This window comes from Myxine glutinosa, chromosome 3, assembly GCF_964187855.1.
Source record: "Myxine glutinosa chromosome 3, kmMyxGlut1.1, whole genome shotgun sequence".
In the NCBI taxonomy this organism is placed as follows: Eukaryota; Metazoa; Chordata; class Myxini; order Myxiniformes; family Myxinidae; genus Myxine; species Myxine glutinosa.
In genome coordinates, this window is record NC_136263.1 from 102,832,812 (window position 1) to 102,850,127 (window position 17,316).

A 17,316-nucleotide genomic window follows, 5' to 3' on the forward strand; every position below is an offset into this window, starting at 1 on the left:
CGGGTGGTGTATAGACAGACTGCTGCCTCAATCGCTCCCGGGAGAAAAAAAGGGAGAAAAAAACAAAACAAAAAAAAACTGGTTGCATGCATGAATGAATGAATGAATGAATGAATGATCGTTTTAAGGCCATTTCCCCCGCTAGAGCGGGGGTTAGCCTTGCGGGGCCCATGACAATCATGGTTCCCTGTTTGAGGCAATGTTTTTATGGCCGGATGCCCTTCCTGACGCCAACCCTTAGTCGCCTCTTACGATGCGCAGGGATACGGTGTACCTATTCTAAGCCGGAGTACACACCGGGATCATTCATCCCAGCAAGCTGGTACTCAATTTGCCGACCTCGGAAGGATGACAGGCTGAGTCAACCCCCCTGGTGTTAATTTAGCGATCGACCGGGATTAGAACCCAGGATCCTAGGATCCCAAGCCTGCACCCTAACCGCTAAGCCAACACCAGACTCGTTTATGTGTTTATGTGTTCTTCATTGACATGCATGAAGCAAAAAATACCTACTAATGTGCATATTTAATTACATCGAGGTTAGACAGCTCAGATAATTCCAATTGCACTGGCACATAGAAGGCCTGTGCTGTTATCAGCTCCAACCACTCGATATTTGATGATCTTTTTAACAGTTGCTTAGGTTGTTTTACACTGAACGGGAAACTTATCGTGAGGGCATTGCCATTGCGAATGTTGGTTTTGAAGGAGGTGTTAGGCTTACCAAAACGGCGGGCAGAGGATTTTTTTTTCCAGGTTACAATTGTGGTTGTCGTTAGGCCAACTGTCCAACCAATGGGTGAAGAGCAGACAGATGCATACTGTTATGTTTGTGGGGGTAGAGGATGAAATACCATAGTGAAGGCAGTATTGTATAAAATAGCATGGACCGCATGCGAGTAGGAAGCCAATCTCGATGTATACAAGTAGAAAAACTGTGAGCTTAAGGTTGTTTGTGTGTTCTTCACACAAGGGGTGAAGACATGCTAATTAGGTAGGCTCTAAGGGTAGTTCTTTCAGTATGTGGTTGCTCCCTGTGATTTTTCCCTATGTTTTACATTTATGAGGCCAGCCATACAAAATACATTATATCACAGCCGTCCATTAACAAACAACCACCCGCCACAGACAATGCCCAATATTCCCGATCGGACAATTAATCCAACCCCACCAACTGACTAAGAAACAAGGCCACACCCGAGTGGGACATGGGCGTGGAAACTATCATGGCCGGCAGACCACGCTCCGAGCTTCGTCATTCATCGAACCTGACCATGGAGCGATTGGGTGGAACTCGGCGATTGGTCAGGGTGATATCAGTGTGATGTCAGAACGAAGGTTTGAGCAGGAGGAAGAATCTCTCAATTGCTCTCTCTGGTGACAGAGATCGCTCTTCGTGGAAGGCAGTCGCGTTTCTTGTGTGCACTTTTTGGAGAGAACATTTCGGAGCTTTGGGGAGCCTTTGCAACGTTGGAGGGGGTGTTGTTGACGGTGGTGCTCTTCAGAGACGGAGGTGGTCACGAGCAGACCGAAGGAGGCTGACCTGCCTGCTTGCCTCACGTCAGCGGCTGGCTACGGGCGCAACTCCGCACCATCTTGTGCGCTTCCTGCGCAATGACTAGAGTTTGACGATGACCAAGCTCCTCAAAGTCCTCGTTGGGACGCAAAGCGGACTACCAGCTGGCTTAAACCATTTATTTTGATTTAATATTTCCTCTTGTCTGTTTTGTGTGTCTGAGTGGAGACGTCTCAACTTAGATATCAGGATTTGATTTTACCAAAACATCAATTTATTTCTTTGCCTTAATTTCATTAAATTTATTATTGTGCATTTCATTTGTTGTATTGTGGATTTTCCTTGTCTCGTTTGTATTCGTGGGTTTCGGATACAAGCCCCGTGAGCTCCGTGCAGGTAAGCACCCTGGTTCCCTCGCCCGCACACGACAAACTGTCAGCCAATTTTCGGCTTGATCGCCTCGGAGTAAAGAACGACCGGCTATCCGTCCAAGGCTGGTCTTCATCAGCCGTGGACTTGACAATACAAACACTTGCTCCATTATATGTATAGACAGCATGCAAAGTGAGTTGTGGCATTGAAGCTTTATCTAAAAACAAATTTTGTAATAATGTAAGATGCAAAGTAAAATGGTGTTCATCCATAATCATAATCATTATTTTTGACTTCATGAGTTGGGATTAATTTAGGATTAGATTTTTGTTGGGATTTTTTGAGAAAATCGTTTACATCATCCTTATCAATTGACTTCTTGTCCGAAGTATTGACAATACATCACCCATGTTATGGACCGTGACAAGTTTATATCCATTTGTTGATTCTCCCTTTTTCATGTTGTAGCCAATTTGAAAAGTATGTACATATATGTATGCATACCATTCCTTTACACATCCGACAGATCTCGATCTCATGACAAAATAAGACCCTAACCTTTTAGAAAAAACCCTAACCTTTTTAGTGGCAAACGCTTTTAATTTCACATGTTTGTTCGTATGGACCATCTAACTCTGTAGTCCAGACCATAAAGAATGAAAACGTGTTTATACACCACCTCACATCCAAACTTGCAATAAATCCACGTTCAAGCAACCCCTCTCCCATGCATGATTTCACATGAGACCATAAGGCGTATTATTTATAAATAAATAAAAAAAAAAAAAAAATATATATACCTTTTTAGTGACAATTCGCTTTAATTCCAAATCATGTTTTAACCACAGCCTTACCTTAAGATACTTCCGAGTATTTTTTTAATAGCTTGTACTTATTGTGACGTTTTGTACACACACTTTTTCCATTTGACTTGGACGTTTTAAACACAGATTTTTCCATGTGTATCACCAGTTATATGGAATGTTGCACTTAACTGGGATCACAACTGGGTTGAATGATGAATCACAGTGCAAACTATTAAGATACAACTGGACTTTGTCTTCATTCAAAATAGTATTCTTGCAGTATTTGCTTTTTACAGCCATTTTTGTTTTGTATTAATCTTAGGCTTGTGGTCGAACTTGTAAATAAATAAAATAAATAAAAACATACAGGATTAGGACATTAGTAGGAATCAATGTACAAAAATGTGAAGACCATTCGTCGAAAATGGCTAAACATATTGCAAAATAATTTCATACCACTCGCACAAGCACACACAAGCAAGGTCACAGCCATTTAAATACATTTAAACAGAGCAAATTAGAGGCAACAATGTGTATAAAGAACACAAATTATGCAAGCAATCAGTTTAAACAAAATAAATAAACTCACATTTTCAGGAATGGAGGGAAGTTGAGCTGGATCAGGAGCAATGAAGTAACCAAGCTAAATGTGAGAGGTCACATGGGATTAGCATTCAAATTCACCACGTGCTAAACCAATTCATGGAATTTGTGCTCAATAAACAACATTTGACAGCTAGGGCTTTTGTTAAACAATTATCTTACCTCTCCAACCTCCACCAAAGTCCCAAATTCAGGAACCTCAATGTCATATAGCTGTGGAAGCAGCATTTCCTTTTGAAATGCTACTCCTTGATAGTCTCCCAAAATTAACAGCAATTCTTGTAGAAGTCGATGAAAAACCTCAAACCAAGGCAATTCACTGCAGAGGTTGAAGACAGGTTCATATCAGGCGGTAAAATATGTACATGTAGAATATGGCTACCACAATACAAGTGAGGTGTAACCTTTTATTTATGCAAATGTAATAATTAAATGACAATAATTAAACAGAAAAGGTTTATAGCCTCAACCATAGTGATAATGAAGTGTTGAAACATTTATCAATCTCAAAAATGCCTACAGACGAATAAAATGCAACAAGAATGCGAGGCAAACTTGAAGCAATGAAAAGAAAAGTATACAAAACTAGAAAGAGCAATCAGAGATGGCAGACCATCACCAGGACTTGTTTTCTGTCGTGTGTTTTGTGTAGACAATGCATGGACGCCATTAGTTTCTGTTCAAACAGTCGAAATACATCCCAAATCCACCTTTTTCAATCTCCAACTTCATGCCTGAAATTCCTCGTAGTGTCCACTCGTTTTATACCGTGTATAAAAGTACTTGGTAGACTGTCGTTATCTCCACCACCAGAAGTGGACAGAGGTTACTTTTTCATCAGTTTGTGAGCACGATGTCAAAAAGTTGTGGATGGATTCGGATGAAATTTGGTGGACAGGTTGGGAGAGTGATAAGGACAAATGGATTGATTTTGGTGAAGATCCAGATAATAGAATTTAAGTGATTCTTCACCATTGAAAGATATAGTCCAGCAGATAGTTGAAAATTAGGAATGAATCATGCGTGCACTGTGGTAAAATCAAGAAGCTTGCCACACATCTACCCCATGCCAACACATGTAAATGTAACGACAGTGCCATCTCAAATTTGGCCTTTGGAGGTGGTGGCCATTTGCCAAAATAGCCACCGTATCCCAGAGCAATAGCCTATATCTCAGAAACTAGTTGTGAAAGGGCCAGAACCTTCATATAAGTTTTTGGTGCCACAGTGTTCAGAAAAAGCATTCTTGAGTGTGTGAGACAATGTACAATGCAGCGGCTAGAGCAAAAATATTTGGACAAAATGACAATCGTGAAGGTGGGACAACGGAAGCACTCTATGCATGAGCATTTGCAGAGCTTATCGTGTTTATTAAGGCCACTCGCTGACAGAAGAACAAAACACTTTATAAACACTTTTTTAACTCTTGGATCTTGTGAGGCTGTACATGGACAGAGTTGCACAACTCAGTGGGTCTTCTCAATCTGTGCACTCAACAAGGCTAAATGATCGGATTTTAGCAAATGTTCCTGAACTGAAGGCTTTTAAAGGACAGGATATTCTCTTGATGTTCAACAAGGACGTTGGTACTGCTTTGCGGAAAACATATGAGAATGATGCGGACAATTATGCATTTATACTAGCACGAGCAGTACGAATGTGGTTGTCTGGTTTCCTCTATGAAAGGAAAGTGGGTGGTGGTTGATCGTGTCCTTTCTGATGATCCTTCGCATTAGGCTGGGGTTCCACAAAGAAACATCTTTGAACCTACAATTCTTGATCTGTTTATTTTGAAAGCAAACTACTGTTTTCTGATGATCACCATGTTTAGAACGATACCACTTGTGAAAGACTAGTGGCTGTTGAATCACTTTATTCAGAGGTGAACAAGATAAGCTGCTGGTCAGAGATTTGAAACTGCATTCAATGATGGCATGTCTGTCTGTCTGTCTGTCTGTAGGTATGCATGTATGTATGTATGCATGCATGCATACCATGAAACCCCGACATTCGCAGCATTTTCCAGGAACGTATCCCCCACCAATGTCTTAGGATATATCAAACTATCCAATCCACCGCTCTGGATGAGCAATCCATGGAACTCTTGGCCTATATCTGATATCACATTTTATGGGAGGATCACATTACCAAGCAACCTTCAAGGGCTCGTCACCATCTGAGAATTCTCCACAAATCAAAGGCATTCCTGAGCCACACCAAGCCTATGGTATACTCATATGTAAAGACATCCATGAAGTCAGGCTTCTCACTCTCGGCTATTCCTCCTGCCCCTCTTGTAGTCCAGGAGCCAGAATCTGCTCAAAATGGTTTTGTGCAACACCCACTACACAGTTGGTTTGTCACTCCCAGGTGATTGGGGAACATCTATAGAACAAATCCAGCCCTGATGTGCAGTTGAATTGTGGCAGCAACAATAAATGGCAGCCACTTTTCTATGAGGGGGGTGGTGTCCGAGGCGTAATTCTGAGATTTTGATGGATTTCATTTATTTATTTATTTCTCTTAGCTCCTACAGGCTACAGGGAGATATTATCCCACCGACAGAGGATACTGTCCGTGCTTGTGAACGGTTCATATGCTCCCTGTACACAACAGCTCAGGTAGCAGGTGACACGGCAGACAAAATCTGATATTGGATGTTCTGCCAGAAAAGGCAGAAGAGTGAATGCCTACCACCAACATCTGACAGTATTAGGCAACACATTTATCGAGCTAACTATCAGTCATTCATCTGGAAGAAGTCATTGCTCCCCAACCAAGCACGACCAAAGCCAGATGGTAATGGATGGAACATCGAAGATGGAACTCTCCAGCCCACCCTCATGACCAAAGACCCTGCTCCAGTTGGACTAGTGGAGCTGACCGCATGCAAGTGTAAAGTGTCTGCATGTCAATGCAGCCACGTATGTGCCTGCAAGAACAATAACATGCCATGCACAGAAGCCTGCACTTGCATGGGAGGTGAACAATGCAAAAACACAAACAAAGACCCTACTACAAGCGACTCAAAGATGATGATGAGGAAGATTAATGATGACATTTTCGTGATTTTATACCACTTAGAGGATGATTCAGTAGCAAAATATGTGTTTATTTTAATAATACAACAAATAACAGTTATATGTTAACATTGTAATGTTCAGTGAACGACTATGGTTATGATACGCAGCCAGATTTGACCTGGTGAGATATTTTTGCCGAGATTACTTGTGGACTTTTGGTCATAACAGGAGTGGGGTTGATGATTTAAGGGGAAATTAAATCTATCTTTTTCTGACTTTTCTTAAGGATTGTCCAATTTTGTTTCTAGAAAAGATCAGAAAGATATATCATATTACAACCATAACCGCATTTGAACAACAAAGATGATATTGCATAATTACAGTCGAAAAGCAAAAACTACATATTTCAGCGATTTTGTGTGTTTTGGGTATAATACAAGGTATAATAATAATTATTTTTTTAAATCACACTTGAACAGCATAACGAAAATCCCCTCATACTTCCCACTATCCTTTTAATTATAATGTTGAAGAATCCCTATTGGAAGAGCTGAAAAAACAAAAATACAAAAAAAAAATCGTCAATTTCGAGCTTTACGCTACCCCCTTAATAGAAAAGTGGCTGCCATGTATTGTTGCTGCCACAATTTAACTGTACATCAGGGCTGGATTTGTTCTACAGATGTATCCCAAGCACCCTGAAATGACAAACCAACTGTGTAGTGGGTGTTGCACGAAACTTATTTTCTAGGCCTCTCTTGAAAACTGGCTCCTGGACTATTGAGGCAGTCAAAAACTGAGCATTCTCCACCACTGAAATAAAGGCAGGTGGCAGAAACCCCAAGGACTGACCCTCTCACGCTGGCAGCAAGTTGGTGGCCTCTATTTTTATATACGATCTGGCCTGGAACCTCCTGCCCCCTCCCACCCTCATCATCCCCAAGCCACCCTAAGCATCATGCATTTCTCAAGAAAACCTCACTTGCTGCTCACAATACAATAGTTTAACTTGGGTATCCACATGCATCAATTTGTCCCGTTTGGTATCATTTCTGATATTTCATCCTTGCTTCAATCTTTCAAACGTGCTGCATATCAATACCTCATGTACTCATGCAGCCCATCCACAATCTTCTGCACATGCACATTGATTTACTCTCCAGACCAATGTTATTCCTTCCTTTCTTCCTTGTGTATGACCACCATCCCCTCAATACCCTTTGTTTGTAAACCAGCTACCCTTTGTCATTCATCTCTTCCATGAACAGAGGCTGTTGGATACTTAAAAAGAAAGATATGCATAAGGCAAATATAATTTATATGAATGAAAATATATTGGAATGGGGGACAAGGAGTGATTTTTTTTTAACATACCAAATTTCAAAGAAAGCCATGACAGAATTAAAGAAAATAATTAAGGTTTATTTTTGTAATTCAAAGGGGGTTGGAAAAAGTGGAACCAATTTCGATTGTCTCTGCTGAGGGCAGAGCAACTGTGGGACAACTGCATGTTCTGGCATTTGCAAATCAATACACTGAGATGGAGAAAGCTTTCTGGTAAAAAACAATTAGCAATCAAAAAGTTAATGCACTTCTTCCAACAAAATTGCATATCAAAAGTAGTTTGTTTCAGAGGAGTGTCGGAGTGTCTTTCCAAGTTTGAAAAGGTTAAATGTCAGGTAACACCATTCATGCACATTTTCTGATGAAAGTAAAAACACCGTTTCAACCCTCCCCTCTCCCTCCTCTCTTCCCCCCCCCCCCCCCACCCCCTCCCCTCCTCCTCTTCAAACAATAAACCCCAATAATCATAATCATGCACATTCCTTCCATGAGTATTAGATGCTCTCAACTGATAAAAGTGGCTGTCCGAGTACAGACTGTTAGAGTGCAGACTGTTAGAGTACCTTAGCAAGCAAAGAACAGTGGTAGGTGATGTTGCTTGGCAGTAACCATAGCGATGCTGACCCGCATCGCCCGTGAGTGCAAAAGTGAAGGTGCTGCCAGGAAGGGCTGACCTACGAGTTAGACACCGGAGAGATTTCATCATGCAGTGCTCACCTACTTTATAGCTCAAAGCCAAACAATCAAATCATTCAAAATGGTCACATTTATGACATTGGTCACGTGGTGTGGCGGCCATATGGAATTCAAAAATAAATAAATAACTTTTAAAATTATTTGAAAAATCCTTCCTTGAGACACCCCATCTCCCTTCCACAAAAAGGCCTTCATCTGCAGCTTGATGGGGTACTGCTCTCCCTTCTGAGCTGACTGCCCTACCCCACACCTTGCTCAGATTCCCAGCACGTGCCGTTCCCACCTTCAAAAATTGATTTTGGTTATGGGTGGGGGTTGTAAACGCAATAACAATCTTTGAGGTGGAAACAACAAAAGTTAGACAGAAACAACCAATCCATAATTTCTCCCAACAGTTCTGCTCCTCAATTTCAACCAACAGTTCTGATATAAACCGTACAATATACTTTGCTTTTGTCTTATCAACTGAACGAATTATCACTCCAGCCTAAAACAGGGCCATAATCATACTATAAATAGTCTGCAAGTTCAAACAATAATGCATATTTGAGGTTACACCAACTAAAGCATACGTCAAGGACGAGTTCAGCTTCCAGAAAGGAAGTTATACCAGAGATGCAATTGGCAGGAGTGTCCAATAGTAAAGGATGCCTGGAACACAACCATGACCATTTGGTCTGTTTCATTGAATATGGAAAGGCCTCCGACAAAATGAATTGGACCTAGCCTGCGGACTGGCTGACAACAACAATGGGACCACCAGCTTGGTCTGCTTTCAGGTCATGAGGATCTCCAAATATCAAGGGAGGCCATTACAAATGAAGATCAACATTAAGTCACTGGAGCAAGTGTCCCAATTCAAGTAGCTTGCAAGTATGCTCACAGAAATTGCAAAGCAACAAAGAGATATAGATGAAAATTGGTGTGGGAAAGGAAGCTTTCAATAAAGTAGACACTCATCAGCAAGACCAATCTGCAATTATGTGAAGGGACAAATGACAAATTAAGGGGTGTTGCAAGTAGGTGGTGAAACAAATAGCACAGTCAGTCAAAAAGACAAAAGGTAGAATATCTGGTTGAGATAGATTTTGGGATGGGGCAGGGGGTGGGGGGGGGGGGGGGGGGATCAGGGGGAGGGGGTTTGTTTATTTTGAAAACAAAAATCAAATAGGAAAGAGACCAAGAAGAAGAACTAGGCGAATACTGGAGGCAAACAAAAGAAAACACCGATGGAATGTCAAACAGATGAAGATGCCGAATAAGCCAAAGCACCTGCACTTAGGTATAATACAAAGAGGAATATGAAGAAGAAGAAGAAGAAGAGGAAGAAGAAGGAAATAACAACGGTGCCTTTCAATGCCCTCCACACTACAGGGCCAGCCATGTAGATGAGCAGAACATCTTTCCACTCACTTGAGCCTCAAAAAATATTATAGGGGGCTAAGTGAGAATATGGATCTTTCATATTTTTCAGATCTGGGGAAGCCTACAAAAACCATTTCTGCTGCATTGAAGGTTCCCAAGAGCACAGTGGCCTCCATAATTCTTAAATGGAAGAAGTTTGGAACAACCAGGACTTTTCCTAGAGCTGGCCGCCCGGCCAAACTGAGCAATTGGGGGAGAAGGGCCTTGATAATAGAGGTGACCAAGAACCCGATGGTCCCTTTGGCTGAGCTCCAGAGATCCTGTGTGGAGATGGGACAAACTTCCAGAAGGACAACCATCACTGCAACACTCCACCGATCTGGGCTTTATGGCAGAGTGGCCAGACGGAATGGTGTGAAAAAAAGTCCTTCACAATACCAATCTTGGCTTCAGTCACGAGTCCTTTCGATAAAGCGCATAAGTCTGCTATCATGCCAATGCTTGGCTTCCCTCACGAGTCCTCTTGCAAAGCGCGTATATCCTCCAGTCCTGTTACAAAGCCCATCGCTCATCAGTCCTCTCAATAAGTCTTCTTTAATGCGCGACTTCCAATAGTCCTGTATCATGCCAATTCTCAACGGGACCTTTCACAGTCAAAGTTCCCCAGCGAGTTCTTTACACAGGCAATCCTCAACGAGTCCTTTAGACAAAAGCACCTCTCCCAATTGTCCTCTGCAATGTGCCGCTTCCAGTAGTTTAGCGCATGCAGACAACAACAACAACATGCATTTTAAGGCCATTTTCCCCACTAGAGCGGGGGTTAGCCTTGCGGTCCCCATGACAATCTTCTCCATTTTGCCCTATTTTCTGCATCTCTCCTTGTTAACCCCCTTGCCCGCATTTCTTCTTCCACCATCTTTAGCCAAGTCTTTCTCGGTCTTCCCCGTCCTCTACTTCCTTCTACATTAACTTCCATCACTCTTCTCAACCAGTCATTTTCATCCTTCCTCAAAACATGACCAAACCATCTCAACCTGTTCCTCTTCACAGCATCAATCACAGGCAATATTCCCATCATCTTTCGCAATTCATCATTTGTCTTCCTCTCTCTCAACGATACTCCGCACATCCATCGAACCATTCGCATTTCCACCCTTTCCAGCCTTCGTTGCTGCTCTACGTTCATTACCCATGTCTCGCTCCCATAAATCATAACACTTCTCACACATGCAGCATACACCTTTCCCTTCAGCTTCAGCGACACTCTCCTCCTCATCAGCACGCCACTCAGTTCCCGAAACTTCTTCCATGCACATCTCACTCGAGCAACCGTTGCCGAGTCTGATCCACCTTCTCCATTCAGCATGTCTCCGAGGTAGCAAAATGTTTTCACACCTTCCAGCTTCACGCCATCTCCAAGATCCAACTCAACATTTCCTCCATCTGCAGCTCCCTCTGCACACACCTTACATTTGAATGTAGCTGCCACACTGGTAAATGACCCTCTCAGACCACTACATTTTTGATGAACCCACTCAGCACACATTGTACATTGAATGGAGTTCACTCCGACACCCTTCCTGCACACAGCACACGGCCACTTCCCAGTTCTTTCCACCTCACCACATGCTTTACCACTTGCCATCACCTTTGTCTTTCCGATATTCACCTTCAGACCTTTTGTCTCCATACATTCCTTCCACTTCTTCATCTTTTCCTTCAGTCCATCCATACTTTCCGCAATCAACACCAGATCATCTGCATACAACAACTCCCACGGTAAACCCTCCTTTACGTTCTGAGCCAGCACCTTCATCACAGCTACAAATAGTAGTGGACTCAGTACCGACCCCTGATGCACTCCCACCTTCACCTCAAACTCACCACTGTTCCCGTCCTTCGTCCTTACAGCTGTGCGTGCTCTTTTGTACATTGCCATCACTACTCTGATCAACCATTCCTCCACTCCTAACTTCCTCAATGCCCATGTCAATACTTTGCGTGGAACCCTATCGAATGCTTTCTCCAGATCAACAAACCCAAAAAACAACTTCTTCCTCTTATCCATGTACTTCTCCTGCAACTGCCTCACAATGAAAAGCGCATCTGTCGTTCCTCTTCCTGGCATAAATCCAAACTGCATTTCGTCGATCTTCACTTTCTTCCTTATCCTCCTTTCCAACACCCTTTCCAATACCTTCATTCCATGCTCCAATAACTTTATCGCTCGGTACGATCCACACTCCAGAGGGTCACCTTTCCCCTTGTATAGAGGGACGAGGGTACTCAGTTCCCAATCCATTGGAATGCGGCCTTCTTTCACCACCAGATTACAGATCTCTGTCATTCTCTTCACACCCCAACTTCCTGCTGCCTTCAACATATCTCCCACAACTCCCGTCGGCCCTCCCGCTTTTCCACTCTTCATTGCTTTTATCGCTTCCTCAACTTCCTTCTCAGTTATCTTCTCTGCCGGTCCTAAAACTGGGTTACTCTCTATGTTGCCATCCCATTCATTCTCTGTATTCAACAGCATTTCCATATATCTTTTCCATCTTCCTTTAATTCCATCTGGGTCGACAACGATTTGTCCCACTTCATCCTTCAAGCAACTCACCCCCATCACATCACACCTCTCTTTCGCTATGTGCTTTGCAATCCTGAATACTGCTTTCTGACCCTCTTCCGAATCCAAGCATTCTCCGAACATTTTCCTACATGCCTCCGCTACCTCTTTCTTTGCAGCCTTCCTGGCTGCCTTATAACTTTCATGCTCTGCTGTTTCTGCTCCCGTACCCTTCACCTTCTGCCACTCTTTGAACTTCTTCCTCTTCTCGTCAATCCTCTTTCCAACTTCATCATCCCACCACCATGTTTCCGAGTGCCTCGGAGGTCCTTTTGTCCATCCACATACCTCACCAACGGATCCCAACAGACTAGCTTTCATTGACATCCAACAGACTAGCTCATCAGTCCTCTCAATAAGTCTTCTTTAATGCGCGACTTCCAATAGTCCTGTATCATGCCAATTCTCAACGGGACCTTTCACAGTCAAAGTTCCCCAGCGAGTTCTTTACACAGGCAATCCTCAACGAGTCCTTTAGACAAAAGCACCTCTCCCAATTGTCCTCTGCAATGTGCCGCTTCCAGTAGTTTAGCGCATGCAGACAAACAAACAAAAACTTTTATATATATATATATATATAATAGATAGATATATAAAATATGAGGCTTGTGGAAGAGCAACGGGACAAACCCTAAAAAGGCAAAGCCTACTTTAAGTGAACAAACTGTGGCAAATAAATTGCAATATTCAGTAGTAGCATTTCAATGTCTATCAGTAAAAGCAAACCCACTTGGCTATAACAACTAAACCACAGAAAGGTGGCAATTGATTGATTTTTGTGGCAATAGATAGGCTATTGATTTTTTTTTCATTTTTCACTCTTCACACCCTGTTAACTACTTTGTTGTTCCCTCCCTCCTTTCTATCTGTTTTTTCAAAACTTTGACACCCCTACCTATCTATCTTCCAAGTTGCCCCCCTTTTGTGGATACACATCCTGGTTCTATTGTCATCGTGTTTCCATTGTATGTCATGATTAGTGTTAATTCACAGGTTCCTCTAACTGAATTACTCATTGTCCTTGTCATTCCACCTAATTAACTCTAAACTTCACACTATTCATACTTCAATACTTGTTTACAGGCACTTCGAAGTGTAATATAAATTTAGTTTACAAGTTGTTCTTTCTTCATTCTCCTGAAGACGACCAGAGCATTCTGACCGGAACGTGGAGTTCTCTCTACTCACATGGTTGTCCCACAAACCTACCTTTTGATACATTAAGCTTGCTTCGTATTATAATGTTAATGAGTGAGAGTCTTCCTCAGGCTCACATATAATATGTGTGGTCAGTGCTTCACTTGAAATTCATCATTCAGTGTAACTACAACTTTGTTGAAGCAGTAAACAGCAACTATCACAACTTTTACAGCCAGTTATTGGATTTGACATCTCATGTGAGTATTGATATTTTATGTCATATTTCATTTTACAATGTATGCATGTGATTAACTATATGGGCTTATATGTAGGGCCAATTATTTATAGAAATTAATTCAAATAGGCCCTACCTTATTTTATCAAAGTTCTGGCATTTGTTTGATTTTAGTAAAATGTTCTGTTTGCCAGGTAAAGTCAAGTTGTATTGGTCATGTTCAGTTAAAGTCTAATTTAATTGTAACTTACATGAAATAATTTAATTTGTGCACAATGATAAGTTTGAAATAAATATACACCTACTTTGATGAGCCTCGCACAATTTTAAATTTCAAGATTATACAGTCTTGGACTGAGGTTTTCTCTTGCTATTCGTTCCTTTTGTTATCAACATTTTTGAACTAAAGTTAATTATATCCATCATTATATTTACAGGACAATTCAACATGGGGATGTCAAGTGCTGAGAAACAACGGAACTACAGAGAGAGAAAGAAAGAACAGGGCAAGCATGAAGAACTGAAAGCCACTGACAGAAAACGCAAGAACGATAAAAGAAAAAGTCTATCAGCAGTGGATTTGAAGACCTTGCAAAGAGCAGAACGAGACTCCAAGAGAAAGGCTCGGGCCAAAGATCAAATTGCAACACCAAAACCAACTTCAAGCAGTCCCCAACAACACTTCAGAAGTGCACAAGCCCTAGGAAAGGCAGTTAAACGAGCAGCTTGCAATCTTCCACTTAGTCCTAGAAAACAGAGCAAAGTTATCAGAACTCTGGTGAAAAGATTTGATGTGTCTGTAGACAATAGTCATCATTCTACACAGGGTGGAAGTAACAAGATTTCTGATGAGACTCATACTTTAGTGAAGGCTTTCTACTGCCACGATGACATTTCATGGCAGAGTCCCAACAGGAAAGATGTGGCAATTATTACCCATGATGTGGATGGCAACAAAGAATACACTCGGAAGCATTTCCTGGTTATGACTCTGGGAGAATGCCACCGTCTATACCTAGATGAACATGCCAACAATCCTCTAGGCCTATCAAAGTTCTCCGCACTTCGTCCAGAACATGTGTTTCTTGCCAAAGACTTTCCTCATAACGTCTGTATTTGCAAGTACCATGAGAATGTACAACTGCTTTTAGCTGCCATTCATCAGGATGTGCCTGAGGTGCCATTAGGTTTTAGAGACTTCATATCAACAATAGTTTGTAGCCAGGAAGATGAGGACTGTATGTTTGGGAAGTGCGACGAGTGCAAATCCAAATTTCAGGAGAAATATTGCTTTCCTGAACAGGAAAATGATCAGTTGTGTTGGTTTCAGTGGACCAGTCAAGGGAGAACTGAAAAAATGGCGGATAATGGTACCTTGAAGAAGTGTCTAGCCCTGCTTCAGGATCAACTCTCAGCATTCCTTGTGCATACATTAAGAGAAAACAGAGTGCGCACTTTGAGGATGAAAAATCACGTGCCGATGGTCATCATGTTGTTGTCCAAGTGGACTTTGCCGAGAACTATTCAATTATTCAGCAAGATGAGATCCAAAGTGCTCATTGGAGCCACGATCAAGTGACGATATTTACTGTGTGCGCGTACATTGGTGAGGGCAAGGTGGAATCCTTTGCAATAGTGAGTGATGACCTCGTCCACAGAAAATTTGAAGTGGCCACTTTCATGGATTATATCATCAGAGACTTGAAGATAACATGTCCTGAAATGAGTAGCATTACATTCTTTTCTGATGGAGCTGCAAGTCAATTTAAGAACAAATTCTTGTTCGAAAACATCACTCACTACAAAGAAACGTACAACCTGCAGCATGTAAGTTGGAACTTTTTTGCAACGAGTCATGGCAAGGGGAGTGTTGATGGTATCGGTGGTCAGGTGAAGAGGGTTGTCTTCTCATCATGCAGACGAGGAGCTTACGTCAATGATGCCCAGTCGTTTGCAGCCGAGGCAACAAAGAACCTGAAAAAGATCAAAGTTGTCTTCATACCTGCTAGAAAAGTTGAAGATGGCAAAGATGTGCTGAACACCCGAAGGGAAAATTTAAAGACATTGCCAAATACCCAATCAAATCACACAGTCATTGTTGTAGATAAACATGTGGTTGACTATGCCGTTTATGCGAAGTCTGATAATTTATCAACAGTTTCAACTGCCAAATCACCTGAGGTACATGTAACACCAAGCGCATCTGGGAGCACATCTAATAATGACATTGACAACATTCGTGTGGGCCAGTGGTGCGTTGTAGAGTATGATGCAGAACTATTTGCAGGAGAAGTGAAAGAAGTCAGGGAACATGGAGATTACAGAGTATCGGTGATGCATCGGGCAGGGCACAACTGGAAATGGCCTAGCCCCAAAGACGACCTGACATTTTATATTAGAGACAAAAGTTATGCTGCTAGATTATCCACTCATTGCCAACAACAGAGGACATTTCAAATTCACAGCCCAGTTCTAACTGAAAACACACAAAATTGTGACCAATTGGCAAAACTGTACATTACACTGCACTGATTTCTTGCACTTAATCAAAGGGACTGAAGCCTAGTGATTGATAGACATTTTTTTTGATAGACAATTGCGTAGTATAAAAAAGTTAATGTAGTTTAACTTGGGGTAACAAAGTGCACTGGATTATGTGTTGAAAGAGTAATATTTTTGCATATTTCAGGAACCACATGATTTTCGTTCAATGTATTTGAAGTGTGATATTTACAGATGGAAAATGATATTTTGAACTTCGAGATAATTTGATTCTACTGTAGTGATAGAAGAGGTTTTGCTGTTGTGTACTTGTATGAGTAGCTCCATCTAGTAGGTTTATAGTTTTAATTATAAGTTAATAACTGCATGCGAAATTGTGACAAAATATTGTCTGCAAAACGCTGTGCGTGATGGTGATGTTCAGAGTGCCATTGTACAAAAGTAATCAATGCATGTGCACTAAATTTGCGTTACTATTTTCAATTGGCTGGCCGTGCAAACACGTATTGTACGCAGAGTGTATGGCAATGCAAGTAGTAATTCCTTTGTATTCATTAATACCTGATCGTTAGCCACATGTTTAATTAGTTCGTAATTAGGATAGTGTGAACTATATTTAAGATTAGTTTTTGGTCATATATGTTACATTGCACTTCTAGTTATTTGCATTGCATTGCACTTTCCAGCAATTATTTGTATCATATAGTGACCAGAATTTCACTCTTTGTACAGCAATAGATAGAGCATTTCAATTGTCCTTCCGTTACCGTTCCGTTACCGAATCTTAATTAATGTTTGCCTTTGTTTTTAATCAACCAAATGGCAATTTGTCAAGTGGAATGTGGCAGAATATTCACAAAACATCAGAGATTGTATTAAGTAACTTTAAAACAACATTGGCATGGAAACTTCAGAGTTTTGAAAAAATATGCATTGGTTGAAAAACCCATGTCCGTTTTGGCGTCCTTCTGTTACCGACCTCATTAATATGCATAATATGTAAACAAAAGATAACAGTGATCAAATTTTTGGTGGAATTGAGAGGTTTTATGTGTTCTCACATAATTATGGTATTTGATTGATTTTAA

General features: G+C 41.4%; 1 protein-coding gene across 4 annotated transcripts in view; it reads right to left on the reverse strand.

Annotated features, from left to right (window-relative positions):
* The window catches only part of LOC137423307 (DENN domain-containing protein 1B), a 92,960-nt gene that overhangs the window by 51,973 nt on the left and 23,671 nt on the right, over positions 1-17,316 (reverse strand). For all 4 annotated transcript variants that reach the window (XM_068110320.2, XM_078774356.1, XM_078774358.1 and 1 more), the window contains 3 exons: positions 8,228-8,338; positions 3,460-3,616; positions 3,284-3,337 (listed from right to left, as the gene is read on the reverse strand). In XM_068110320.2, the coding sequence (XP_067966421.2) occupies positions 3,284-3,337; positions 3,460-3,616; positions 8,228-8,338 (322 nt within the window). The remainder of the gene's footprint in view (positions 1-3,283; positions 3,338-3,459; positions 3,617-8,227; positions 8,339-17,316) is intronic.